General features: G+C 37.3%; 1 protein-coding gene across 1 annotated transcript; it reads left to right on the forward strand.

Moving 5' to 3' along the window:
• Positions 1–86: 86 nt before the first annotated feature.
• Positions 87–7,167, forward strand: tmprss2 (transmembrane serine protease 2). The gene is made up of 14 exons (XM_079448981.1): positions 87–479; positions 596–666; positions 1,757–2,021; positions 2,100–2,192; positions 2,284–2,397; positions 2,961–3,090; positions 3,322–3,444; positions 3,542–3,585; positions 4,031–4,193; positions 4,275–4,444; positions 4,536–4,631; positions 4,941–5,083; positions 5,172–5,324; positions 5,467–7,167. Exons 2-14 carry the CDS (start codon positions 652–654, stop codon positions 5,473–5,475), a joined length of 1,518 nt encoding a protein of 505 aa, XP_079305107.1. The 5' UTR covers positions 87–479; positions 596–651; the 3' UTR covers positions 5,476–7,167.
• The last annotated feature ends 6,646 nt before the right edge of the window (positions 7,168–13,813 follow it).

A 13,813-nucleotide genomic window follows, 5' to 3' on the forward strand; every position in this document is an offset into this window, starting at 1 on the left:
TGTTTTAGATTAGTAGTTGTTTAGCTCTGACACACATAACGTTGAAAGGTCATATCTGTTTGCTTTCACTGTTTGCTTTAGTCTTTACTCTGACTTGAATTTAAACACATTCTGGAACATTTTTTAAAAAGTATGTCCTCAAGGACAATATAGAAAACAATGGGTTTGAGAGTGCGTCATTGTGAATGGAACCGTGTGAGAGGGAAGATGTTCAAGATATTCAGCTCTTTTCCATTTGGTCTTCATTTGGTTGGTAAATGACAATGCAAAAATGCTGTAGGATCCATATGCCCGGTAGGCACCTCGTAAAGAACAACCATCAAGGGGAAGAAGTCAATTGTATGCGCAGGTCACCAGGTGTTTTAAGAGATTTGCATATCTGCATTTACCTGACTGCTGAAGTTTCAGAGGCGTGGCGTTGGCTGCTCATTACACATACAGACCGAGAACAGAGAGACCCAAACCAGGAGTTCTGTAAGGTACGTAATCACTCACACAATGGCTTTATATGTCAAATCATTCATGTTTATAATCATAATGTATATAATGTCTTATATAATTTGAATGTCTTTTTATTACTTTGTTCAACTTTCAGAACTTGTTTTGAGTAATTTATTGGCTTGAGTTTACCAGGAAGCCAAAGGGGAGAAGATGAATAACAATACGGTAATCATCCAGTTATTCAATGTTCTTTCTTGTACATATTTTTTACATCGTTTTTATGGTTTTATTTAACCAAGAATCAGTCGTGGCTAGATGTGTACGTTTATAAAGCATTAACCAGACTTCTGATAATGAACAGAAGACTTTGTAAATGATTCATCTGCCCGTTCCTTTCTTTAGGTTGTTTTTTTTTCTTCTTCGTTTTTGACCTTAACATAAAATATTCAATGTCAATTTCAAAGCAGTTTTCCTTCATTTAACATCTCTCACAATGTTGTTTAATAAGGTAAGGGTGGTCAGGCTTGTGTGGATTATAGTTGCTGGTCCAAGGTGGTTGCTCTAACCATCTTGATCAATGTCTACCAACCTCACGTTTGGTATTTCAGCTAATCCTTTATTTAAATTATCTTGGACTATGCAAACCAGCTACTGTCAGGGGAGTAAAACAAAGGCATAGTCTTATCCCATACAGCCGTTAGGAAATATCCGGTCTCTAACCATTCTATGACCATTCTATGGTTGTTTATATTACCTGATTGTAATCATTAAATCATTTGAACTCAGTAAATAATTTTAACTTGCATTATTGAAATCTTTTATTTGATTGACACTTGATATGTAAAGTATTTACGTGCTGTTTTGCAACTCATTTTTGTAAGGAAATATTTGATGAATGAGCTACAGGTAACCTAACATTCTTCTTTTTAAAGTCATCAATAGATCAAAATAGATCTACTTTACTTCCTGTTTATTGTGTTATTTTATATGTGGAGTACACATAATTATATTTAATGTTTAACATAACAACACAACACATGTTAACCAATAGAAAGGCTCTGTTTTAGGCTACTACTTTAAGTAAATGAGCCTTACTTGCAATCTGATTAATATTTTGCATTATTAGTCGGAGCCCATTGCCTCGTGGCTAGTGGCGGGTTCGATTCCCATCTCGCGGTCCTTTCCCGATCCCACCCCTTCTCTCTCTCACTTTGCTTCCCATTATACTGCTTTTCACTTCATATTTTTCCTTAGAAAATGATTTTAAACATAACAAATGTTCTCTTCAAATGCAACCCTTGCTACTTTCCTTCAGATCCATTCTCCATATGTAAACTATGGATTTCAACACGAGGAGCAGCGACCCCCTCCATTCACACATGGGATGTACCCCACCCTACAGCAATACCCTGGACCCCAAAACCCCCCATCACAACACCAGAGCACTTCACCCCCATACCCTACCGAGAGATACTCACCTGCTCAGAGTCTGCATCAGTACACACCTCAAACAGCACCTGTTAATACCCACTACACCGCCACACCTGCATTGCAACACGCTGCTACACCCATCCATAAAGGTAATTTATCTCTTTCTTAAACTTTTATTATTTTATGAGTTTTAGATTTTATGAAGTAACCTTTTGACTGTGTGGTAGGTCCCAGGAAAAGAATATGGCCATGTGTGTTGGCCACAGTCATCGTTCTCCTTGTTGTCTGCGCTGTCATAGCTGTATTAATTTGGTATTTTGGTAAGATGCCCCAAAAACAGATGTCATACAAATATTATTGTTATTTAATTCCTTGTTTTTCTGTTAATGTGCTGTGTTTGTCCTCTGGCAGGTGTGTTCCAGTGCAATGAAAGAAAATGTAAAGCAGATAATTTATGTATCAGTCACTCAAAGTGGTGTAACGGTGTGACGGACTGTCTGTCAGGAGAAGATGAAGCACAATGCTGTAAGACTCAACAACACTTTTAATAGTTTATGTTATAGAGCTTAATAATATAAAATTTTACTGCAGAATGTATCACAATGTGTCCAGAGAGAATACATTAATTCAGCAGTGTCTTAACCAGGGCGGGTGGTTCGTCGAGATGACGAGGAATATAGAAAATAAGCACTAAAATAAGTAAAAAAACACACAAGTTTGTTGGTTTTATAACAAATGTATATATTTTTGCTATGCCAAGCTCTATTATGTAGAAATTGTGAGTTGGGGTCTTCAAATAATGTTGTGGAAAACAGGGGGCTTCAAGTCAAAAAGTTGAGACAGGATCAAGTCATAACATTGATATGCTGTTAAAGCGATTCCAGGTTAAACAGCTGCACTGTAAAAAAAACTTTTTTCGTTAGAAAAGCTTTATAGGATTTTCTTACGGTGAAATACAGTAAAAAAACTGTCAATATACAGATTTATAAGAATAAACAAGAGAAAAATGCCCCAGATGTCAGAAGTTTGTGGACAGGATTGTGCATGCAATAATATCTGACTACTTTTCTGTCATTTTTCTTTCACAGTTCGTCTGTACGGATCTAATTTCCTTCTTCAGATGTATTCAAATGAGAGTCGTACATGGACCCCCGTGTGTTCATCTAAATGGAGTGATGATCTCGGAAGACAAGCGTGCGAAGACATCGGTTACCCCAGGTGACGTTCTAACTTGACTCTGTCAAGTCTGTTTTAAAAAAATCTGAATTACCGTCTATAAACACAAAACCCTTTTAACTGTAATTTTTGTCAGAAACTTTACATCTCTACACTGAAATCGATATTTCAATACATTCAGCAAATATTTCATGTACGATTTGATCATTTTGTCTTTGAGATTGTTTTGTAATGTTTGTTTGTGTGTGTATTTGTTTGTTGTTTATGCTTTAGAAGTACTTATGTTGGCTATGAGGAGATTTCCACTAGATCATCATTAGACTACATGATGGTGAAGGGAGATTCTCATAATTTTTCTAGTCTGAATAGCACCACACAAAGTTTTTTCACTAAAAGGTACAGTGCGGAGATCGTTTTTTCTAATGTTCCTTATGTTCGTGGTTTAGGGGTTTCTCATAATACTCTTATTTTATTTTTTCTTATGTTACTCCAGTTCAGAATGCCCGTCTAACAGAGTAGTGTCACTCAAATGTATCGGTAAGATAACCGTGTTTATTTCTTCATTGCTATGTGTTTGTATTCTAGAGAGGTGAGTCAGCAAAGCATACAAGCATTTTCGATTTAGAGATGTTTAGTTCCTTATCAGTGTGAATGGACAGTATGTGTTATGGTTTGATGCTGTCAGTCTAGTTCAAATCCATAGGTCTTTGTATTCGGTAAATAATGCAATCTTAGGGATAGGATTAGCTCAGGTTAGAGTTTATAAAAACCCTTATTTAGTATAAAATAATATAATCTTGTAAAAGGACTATGTTATCAACTGCTTGTAGTTATTGTAACTGCTTCATGAAAAAATATTAAATTTGACCATAACTCACCCAAAATTCGTCCCTCGTGTTGTTACAAACCTTTGTCTTGTGGAGATGTTAAAGACATTTTTCAAAACGTTCATACATAGTGAGCTCTGGTTTCTGAATTTTAGATTGCGGAAGGAACATCGAGAGCCGTATTGTGGGCGGGACCACTGTGACTTCACAGGGGGTCTGGCCATGGCAGGTCAGTCTGCAGATATCCAGGAAACATTTGTGTGGTGGATCGGTTATAACCCCGTATTGGATCCTCACTGCGGCACATTGTGTTGATAAGTAGGTGCTCTCGATGAATGCGTCTCTTTCAATGACATTATGATGAACTTTACTAAATGAAATGATGAACTCCCTGTACAGATATTCAAATCCAAGGCAATGGACCGTGTTCGCTGGATATCTGACTCAAACTGAGATGCGTTATACAAGTGGAAATACCGTGGATCGAATTTTTAAGCACAACTTTGATTCAAAAACCAACGAGAATGATGTTGCTTTGATGAAGCTGAACACTCCGCTCACGATGACATGTAAGAATCAGTTGGACTTTATCTATCGTGGCATAATCCCACAATTCTCTTTATATGAACTACTCCTTTAACACAGTTTCTTTTTTTTCAGCGGGCATCAGGCCAGTGTGTTTGCCCAATGCGGGCATGTACTTCTCTGCTCCAAGAGACTGTTATGTCACAGGATGGGGGTCGCTGTATAGTGGAGGTTTGAAACTTTTTTCACAGATACAGACTTGTGTATTTAAGAATAAAAAAAAAATCATTACATACCATCATGTTTATTTTTCAAACGATCACTTTGTGTTTAGAATAGCATCAAATGTTTCATTACATTTGTTTTTTATAAAAAAAATTCCTGTATTCCACAGAACAGCTTAAACCACACAACATGCATAAATCATTTCTGGATGTTCTATCCCTTTAAATACTGGACATTAAATAACTTCTGCTCAAAGTCGAGCTGTACAATTTAAGGTGACTGTGAGGCATAAGTAAATTTTGTGTTTTCCTAAAGGACCTGGCTCTGAGACCCTGCAACAAGCCAAAATCCAGATGATCGACAGTTCCACCTGTAACAACAGGGTGGTGTACAATGGGCAAATCACAAAAACCATGATTTGTGCTGGTAAACTGGAGGGAGGAGTGGATTCCTGTCAGGTCAGAAACATACGCAATTACCTTTTTTAAAGAGTAAATAAGTGGAATATTTCTGAAGGCTAAATAAAATAACTGTGGTTCTATACAGGGGGACAGTGGGGGTCCTCTGGTCACAAAGGAGAATTCTCTATGGTGGCTGGTTGGGGACACTAGCTGGGGTGATGGATGTGCTTCTAGAAATAAGCCCGGAGTCTACGGAAATGTGACCTATTTCCTGGACTGGATTCATGAACAATTGCAGGTAAGATTTCAGATGTAATTCTGAATAGTGACACTGAAATGTATTCTCTTTTTATTGTTATCAATATTATCAGTATTAATATTACTGTCATGCTGGAGACAAAAATCTCTCTCTGTCTTTCTCTCTCTCTCTCTCTCTCTAGAAATATTAGGTTTTATATATATTTATAAATAAAGAAACTTTGGGAAGAGCGACTGATCAAAACCACCTTGGAATCTTGGAATCTTTTAAACGCAAAATTTTTGTCCACTATTTTTTCATTTTATCTTGATTTTGTGTTGAAACGTTAATCCAAAAAAATGAAGTATTTGTGTTAATAATAATGTCACATTCACAATATTCTATAATATGAACTTTGTTCTTTTTATGTTTGTGATGTACGTTTTGTATAAAGGACCATTTTTGAATGTAGAGCTGATGCTGGTGTATTACATAACAAACATTTCTGTTCTCTGGGTTTCTGTGGTTTTGTGACTGTTCAAATTGACAAAAGCTTCATTTGTATCTCCTGTTCCTCTTTTACAAACACACAAATGCAGTCCGTGCACGTGAATGTTTGAGCAAATACAGAGAAGGCCAGTCACATCACTAAAAACAAATGCGTCCTTTAGTAAATACAACAGTACATACTCAAAAGTATTTATGTACATATAGTCTAACTCTGTATACAAAGTTTTACAATGTTTTTACTTTTATGTTCCATGTTAATGTTCCACAATTGATGTGTAATCATATTGTATGGTATGTATATAATAGATAGAAAATGTAATCTATGGACATTGTTTTGAAAACGAAAGGCCATTTTTAAACTTTATTGGATTTGTTCATCTGATGGAAAGTCCAGGAGATGCAAAGAACCGGAGCAGAACCTCATGTTGGATAAACACAAGCATCTTACAGCTTTATGAAACATTATGGCTCAGAATCATCTGACCAAACTGCAGCAGCAAAGCTCTTATGACCTATTTTCCTTGACTGTTCTTCACACCTAAAAATATAAATTCACACCAACCCACGGAGCACCGCGGTTCTCTGCACCTCCATGAGGTGTTACAGCATATTCAGCAGCGGCATTAAAGCCACTCCTTGCCATTTTAGCAGGACCTTTAATCACTGCTCATTGAATTTGCGGCTCTAATCGACAGATGCTCACTGGAGAAGATCAGCGTCTGCTACCTGTTTGTACCAATTAGCAGATGCGTGACACTCGGCTGACGGCTCTTCAGAGGGTTAACAGATGTGACAATTACAGACTCATTTGAATGAATGCTCAAGGGGTTCAGCATAAGGGCTGGGCAATTACACGGCAGCCTGGGAACCCATTTCATCTTCAGCTTTATTCTCAGTGTCTGTGAGAGCGATGCGTTGGCAGGGAACCCACCGTGTGTTAACAAACAAACACGATTCCTGTGACTTTTTTTCCCATCTGAAAAAATACGGAAAAGGGTCATGAAACCTAAACTGATTCAGCCCGCCTTGTCTGTTGGCATGTTTTTGGATGATGGGCATCTTATTCGTACGTTTCAGTGACATTAGCTTCAAATTTTCTGATTCACATCATAACCATCTTGTTACTTGAGTACTTTAAGTATTGTGAGATCAGACAGAACAGGAGATCATTTGCGGCTGTGACACTGATTCGGTCATCATGTCCCTTTCGGTTTCGCCCAAAAACATCACACCAATAGAACCCGTACAGACTTGAGGACTTGAGCCTTTATGGTTCCCATTAAAACCGTAAAATTTATTAGGATTTGTGATTTTGTCCGCAGGATTGTCTGGGGTACAGGAAATCTGCAAAATAAAAATGTTGTCATCCTAATGTCGATCTTCAACAGACTACAATATTCTTGTGTGTACTTGTGGTGCTCTTTATATTTCCTGTGGCAGAATGATATGGTACTGGTTTCTTCATCGACACGAATGAATGGAAAATGATTGCATTTTAAGGGGTCCACTGTCCCTTTAAAGAGTTCTCCAGGTAGCAAGGCACAGATTTTCCACATGCTGAGCTCATCGCTCAGCTCTCGTGAGCAGTTTACGTGTCTGTGCCGATCAGACAGAATGCGTCTTATAGTGGAGGGCCTGATCAAATACACTCGCTTCTGCAGCCAATGAGGGGGGAGAGCTTGTTACTGGGCAGTTATGGGTCTCTCTCTCTTTCTCTCTCTTCTTGAGGTCAATGTCATACATCAGCGTTCATAGATTCCCTGTACTAGCCGTGCGCGATTACACTGAACATCAGCAGTCTCTGCAGCTTTTAACATCAGCTAATAACATCAACTATAAGCTCACCTCAGCAACATATTACTCCAATTGGTTGAACACTTTCTGCTGACATGAATCTTTTCTGTATGTATGTGGGCAACATCAAACAATATGTTTAATGGCATTTTTGGGGGTATTTTCCTGCACCAGCAGCTTTAATTAGGTATTTATAGTTGAAAATAGCCAATCTTGTAATGATATCGTGCAGCCTAGATATTTTAATAGTTATATATGAATGGATGTTTTTATGTTTATGAGGCAAGATGTGAAAATACCACGTGGTATTTCAGGTCGGTATTCAGCTCATTTTGAGGGAAATACAACAGAAGACTCCATCACGGTCAGTGTCCCTGTATGGGTGCAGTTCTCGCGGTAAAAAGACGGGGGCGCTGCTGACAGAATAAAATCCTCCAACGTCAGACACGGTTTGTGGGGGTTCCCTTCATTTTTGTTTTACATCATTGTTATTGATATTTAATAATTGGATAAATGAATACAACATTTACATATTTTAAATAATATATCAATAGATTGATTAAATACGTACGTACAATTATAATGGGATGGTAATTAAAGTAGCATGTTAATCGTTATCGATTAAATATATACATAAATGATATATTAAACCCATATAAGGAAATACATGAATTCGATATTTGAGGAAAAAATGTATTCGGACAATAGCAATGAGAAACAATTCCCCAGTTATATTTTTAATGAAATCAAAAACCAAAATAAGAAAAATGTGTTTCACATGTAGGCTTTTCATATAAGTGTCATGCATCTTTGTCTTTATCATAAACAAAGATTGATTAAAAAAACTAAAATGTGGTTTAATTATCAAGTACACACTAATATTTTGTTTAGCTTGTCCCATAAATTTGATTTTTTATTTATTTTTTAAATATGAAAATGTATATTATGATATTTTACATGTTATCATGGGATGTTTGTCCGAAATAACTTAAATGTAATACCATATCTTTTTTGGAAAAATATTTTTCTGCATGAATGGCATTTTGTTAGGCTTTGTAAATTGTTATGTATTCTGTAGATTCAGAGCATCATTTATTGAACCTAAATTGTATTTCTCCTATATGCAACACACAAATCAAATTGTATGTATGCATTGGATAATCATCTATGTGAGAATCTAAAGACAGAATATTCCCTGTGATTATCTTCAACCCGTTGGTCAGTCTTTCTGTTGACAGTTTTGTATTTAGGTCACACTGGAGCCCTCGGGCCACAGTAAAGAACGTCCACTGTAGGAGTGATTGACACCCTTCCTGATAGTAAATGAAGTCTCCAGCTTCTCTGAGCTCCAGTCACAATAATAAACCAGAGCTGCATACTGATGCCATACCTTTATTTTTTCTAATGTAATGTTTTATGTGATAAAAATAAGTCAAATCATCTGATACAGTTGTTAAATGACACGATTTGTGTTTCAATTAGTTTTGGCTATGCTACAAATGCTTTTTATTTCCGCATAATGATCCAACACTTAATTTTATGGCCTGCTGAACCAAATTGCCTGTGATTTTGAAGGGAAATAACAAGCAACAAGAAAATACTTTTTTTTACCAAAACTGTAGCATATTTATACCTGGCCATGCATCTCACGATAGAGAAAGTGACATCACATGATGTCCATGATAATCATAATAGGTCCATATTACTATATTCAAGCACACAGCAGAGATGTTTGACTCTCTGAGCGGCAAGTGGAACATCTGCATGTACTAAACTGAGCCCTGTTCTTTCAGCTGTCTGTCATGTTGACAGGTCTTCAGTCGAAACCATGTTAACATCCCGTGGCTGTTCTCCAGCGATGGGTCCAGATGGAGGAGATGCTGGTACCTGCCCTTCCCTTTTCACTGCCAGCCCATTCACACCAGCCCCCGGTACACCTCCACTCCACACCATCTGTGCCAACCTGCCGTCTCTTTTTCAGACAGTTGCGGGTTCCGCCATGCGTGGCAGGCCTGCAGCTGTGCAGACAGCCAATTCAACATCTGTGTGTCCTGTGGGACAGATGGAGGGGGCTGTCCTGCTGATCTGATCAGCTGTAGTTGGCCTTAAGCACAATGTATATCGCCATGTATAGAGTATAACATAGCAAACTGTATGTAGATACACTATGTGGACAGAATCGTCCCGATACTTCTGTCAGCACCCATCTTTAGTCATTTCCGTGAGCACATATCTTAATGCAACAGCATTTATTTATATTCTAGAGAAGTTTGTGCTTCTAATTTTATATAACACTTGGATCAGGGTCAATGCCTCTGTGCACAAAGCTAGATTTAAAAATAAATTATTGATTCAGTTTAAGGTTGGAGAACTTTACTGGTCTGTATACATTTTTTTATAGAATAGAATAGAATGGTATAGAGCAGGGAAATAGAATAGAATAGAGTTATATAGTAGAACATAATAGACCAGGGTAATAGAATTCAGCAAGGGAATAGAGTAGAGTAGAGTAGAGTAGAGTAGAATAGAATAGAATAGAATAGAATAGAATAGAATAGAATAGAATACAAAACAAAACAAAACAAAACAAAACAATACAATACAATACAATACAATAATGTTATAGTACAGAGGAAGGTAATATAGTAGTGCTAGTGGATTGGAGTGGAGTAGAGCAAGGTAATAGAATAGAATGGAATAGTATAGATCAAGGTAATAGAACAGAATAAAGTAGGGTAGGGTAATAGTATAGAACAGAATAGAATAGACCAGGGTAATATAATTCAGCAAGGGAATAGAGTAGAGTAGAGTAGAGTAGAGTAGAGTACAGTACAGTACAGTACAATACAATACAATACAATACAATACAATACAATAGTGTTATAGTACAGAGCAAGGTAATATAGTAGTGCTAGTGGATTGGAGTGCAGTAGAGCAAGGTAATAGAATAGAATGGAATAGTATAGATCAAGGTAATAGAACAGAATAAAGTAGGGTAGGGTAATAGTATAGAACAGAATAGAATAGAGCAGGGTTATAGAATTTAGCAAGTTAATTTAATATAATATAATATACAGTAATATATTAGAATAGAATAGAATAGAGTTATAAAGTAGAACATAATAGAGCAGGGTAATAAAATTCAGCAAGGGAATAGAGTAGAGTAGAGTAGAGTAGAGTAGAGTAGAATAGAATAGAGCAGTGTTATTGTACAAGTATAGTAGCAAGGTAATAGAGTAGTACTAGTGGAGTGGAGCAGGGTAATAGAATTGAGCAAGGGAATAGAATAGGGTAATAGAATAGAACAGAGTAGAGCAGGTTTCCCTGTTTACACAGACATACAGCAAAATATATTAGTCCAATGTAGACTGGCAATTATAAAGAATTGTTACTCAAAATAATGATCTACAGTGTGATATAATAGTCACCGCACGTAGCTTGCAACCTGTCACTGGTCTACAGAGAATTGCAGAAAGTGAGAGAGTGAACAAAACTGTGAAATAGATAAATAAAAGAACTTCATACATTTTTATGACCGTAAGGTCAGCCATGTGCTTTGGTTACTAAGCAACACTGCAAGCCCCTGTCTGAGGGTTTTGTCAGAAGTTGACTCAGATGTTTTTTATGGCTGTGAGAGTAACAATCAGTCTTTGATTACTGTGCAGCATCAAACCCAACCGCAGCTGCCCGGGAGCTCAGTTCTGTACCGTCTCGCACTCAGGCATCAGTCTCCCAGAATATTGAGTAAACGTAAGCTAGCGTAAAACCTCAGTAGATACATCTGTAAAGCATCACATTCGTGTTATTGTATAGAAATATCTGACATCTTAAAAAGAAAAGATTTAGAAACGCCATAAACATTTCATAGATAAATAAATGTCTGGCCATTGTATGCGTGTCCTATGGGACATATTATATATTTATGAGTTTTGTTGACTTCGAGCACTTTTGACTTATTATCTTGTATAACCACGAGCATGTTCTTCTTTCATTCTATTGTATGCTTGGCAACCAAGCAAACTGCCTTCCAAAAAATCTTAATTGGTAACTTCATTGGAAATGATGCCACAGCTAATCTGCGTAATACATTTTCACACACTTCTATCCTGTGCCTGTTTTCATATTAAAAATGCACATTTCAGTGTTTCTGTTTGGTTTATCATCGTGTACATGAATCAGTAGTGAAACACACTAAAACCACAAAATCAGTGCTGAAGGTACTGTTTGATGATTCGATGCCTCTTTCGTTCAATGGTTCTCTCGCTCTCCTGCTTTATTGTATTGCGACTGAAGAGTCCTGCTGGGTGTGGATCGCGTTAAGAGCCAATAGCACACCAGCAGGAGGGTGGTGGACAGTGGCCAATGAGTCAGGGTGGGGTAACAGTGTCATAATGAGAGGAAGAAAAAGAGTCAGCGGCTCTACGGTCATGCATTGAGCTCTACAGTCATGCATTAAAAAAACACTACTTAAAATAGTCAAAATTACTAAAGGAATTGTATTTTTTGTATATTTAAAAACAGATTCTCTGCTGCACGCGTGTTGCTTTAAGGAATGACGTGTAAATGAAGATGCACCTGAGCTTTTAGGCCAGGATTATTCAATATATATGGTCAATACATGGATTCTCAACAGCAGGTCATTAAGACTGTTCAGCCCAATCAAGCGCTTATTCTCCTGTGTGAGAGATTGGTCATTTCATTTAGCTCCCGGTGATTCATGGGACTTTGCTTATTAAGCGGGAACTCTCCTGTAAAACGAGCTCATTCATATTATCACACGGCTGTTGCCATTAATGAAATCTGGGGGAGATCAAAGTATTTTAGACAAGTATGAGTTGTTCTCATGAGGTCAAATTACATATGTGATATATGTTCATCTCACAGGAACTTGTAACTATTTTACGAGGTGGCTGACTCCAACAAATTCGTACGGTGTGAATTGTACAACAAAGTTTGATAACTAGAAAAAGCAAGAACTGAAGCCACACCCATTAGGGCTAATGGGGCCCTAAACATAACAACACTTGTGCAAGAGCCAATTGTAAATGTACAAATGAGATTGCATTAATTTATAAGAATTTGCAGTGAGATTATGTCGGTATGTCGCATTTGATGAGGTTCTAGTTTGTGAAAGTGGGTGAAAAATATAATTCCAGTTTCAAGCAGACTAAAAAGTGTAGAGACTGCAATCTATATCTTTAAACTGTCTTTAGGATTTCTCAATTTGGCATTTTAAAACGTATTTAATATTCAATGAGCCGGTCAACAAAAAAGATTATGAAGGTATAACTAAGAAAATGTTTTTATCAGATGATTCTGTTAGATTTATTTATAAATTGTAATTTATTGTGTTTAAAGGTCCAATGAAATCATAACGAACGTTTTTTTCCTTTTATTAAAAATGAGTGAGCCTTAAAGACGTTAATAAACTTGTATTCTTTTAAGCTCTCACAAAATTTCCATTTAGGAGATATAACCGTTCAAAACTGACAGTCTGGCACATGCGCTCAAACTAATCTAGAAAATCCGTGACATCACGCTACACTTCAGCCTCTCGTCAGAGTTCATGTCCAATCAAATCAGAATCTGAAGAGTCCCGCCCCCTTCAATAGCAGAGATGCGGAAGTGGCGCCTCACTAGACATTTACAATGTCCTACACGGTGAATGACGCACTAGATGGGAGATAGGGATCCAGACAGTGTAAACATTTACATTCAAGTTTTAATTTTGCGTTAGTGTCACGCGAGCGCTTGCACGTGAGTGTGATTCTGTTCAGGGACATGAGAGCACAGAGCTGATCACATGCGCGATCACACGCGCAAATCCGCTGAGAAAACAAAACGTATCTGACTCATTTTAAGTCTACACAGTATGTTGAATGTTAAGGCTCTATGAAAGAGATCAGAGCCTTGAGTAAAGGAGAAGACAAACGCCAGTGTCACTCACCAACGTAAATAACAAGCTTCAAATGACACATCACTGGTAACACTTATCTTCCTTTTCTTTTCGGTAGACTTTTCAACACTGTGGCTATAACGCTGTTAAACGTTTCTTTGCCACGCTGTCTGACCTAGCGTCGTAAACGAAACGCTATTGGTTATTTTAAAAGGGGGCGGGGTCCCTCGATGTGTCTCGCGCTCTCTGCATTTTTCAGTGGAAATTACGACAACATAAAATAATGCTGCGCGTTCCAAGGCATTGTAGTGGGCCTTTAAGATCTCCAAACTAAATGTTTTTTTTAAAC

The sequence above is a fragment of the Barbatula barbatula genome (assembly GCF_947034865.1).
Source record: "Barbatula barbatula genome assembly, chromosome: 24".
Lineage (NCBI taxonomy): Eukaryota > Metazoa > Chordata > Actinopteri > Cypriniformes > Nemacheilidae > Barbatula > Barbatula barbatula.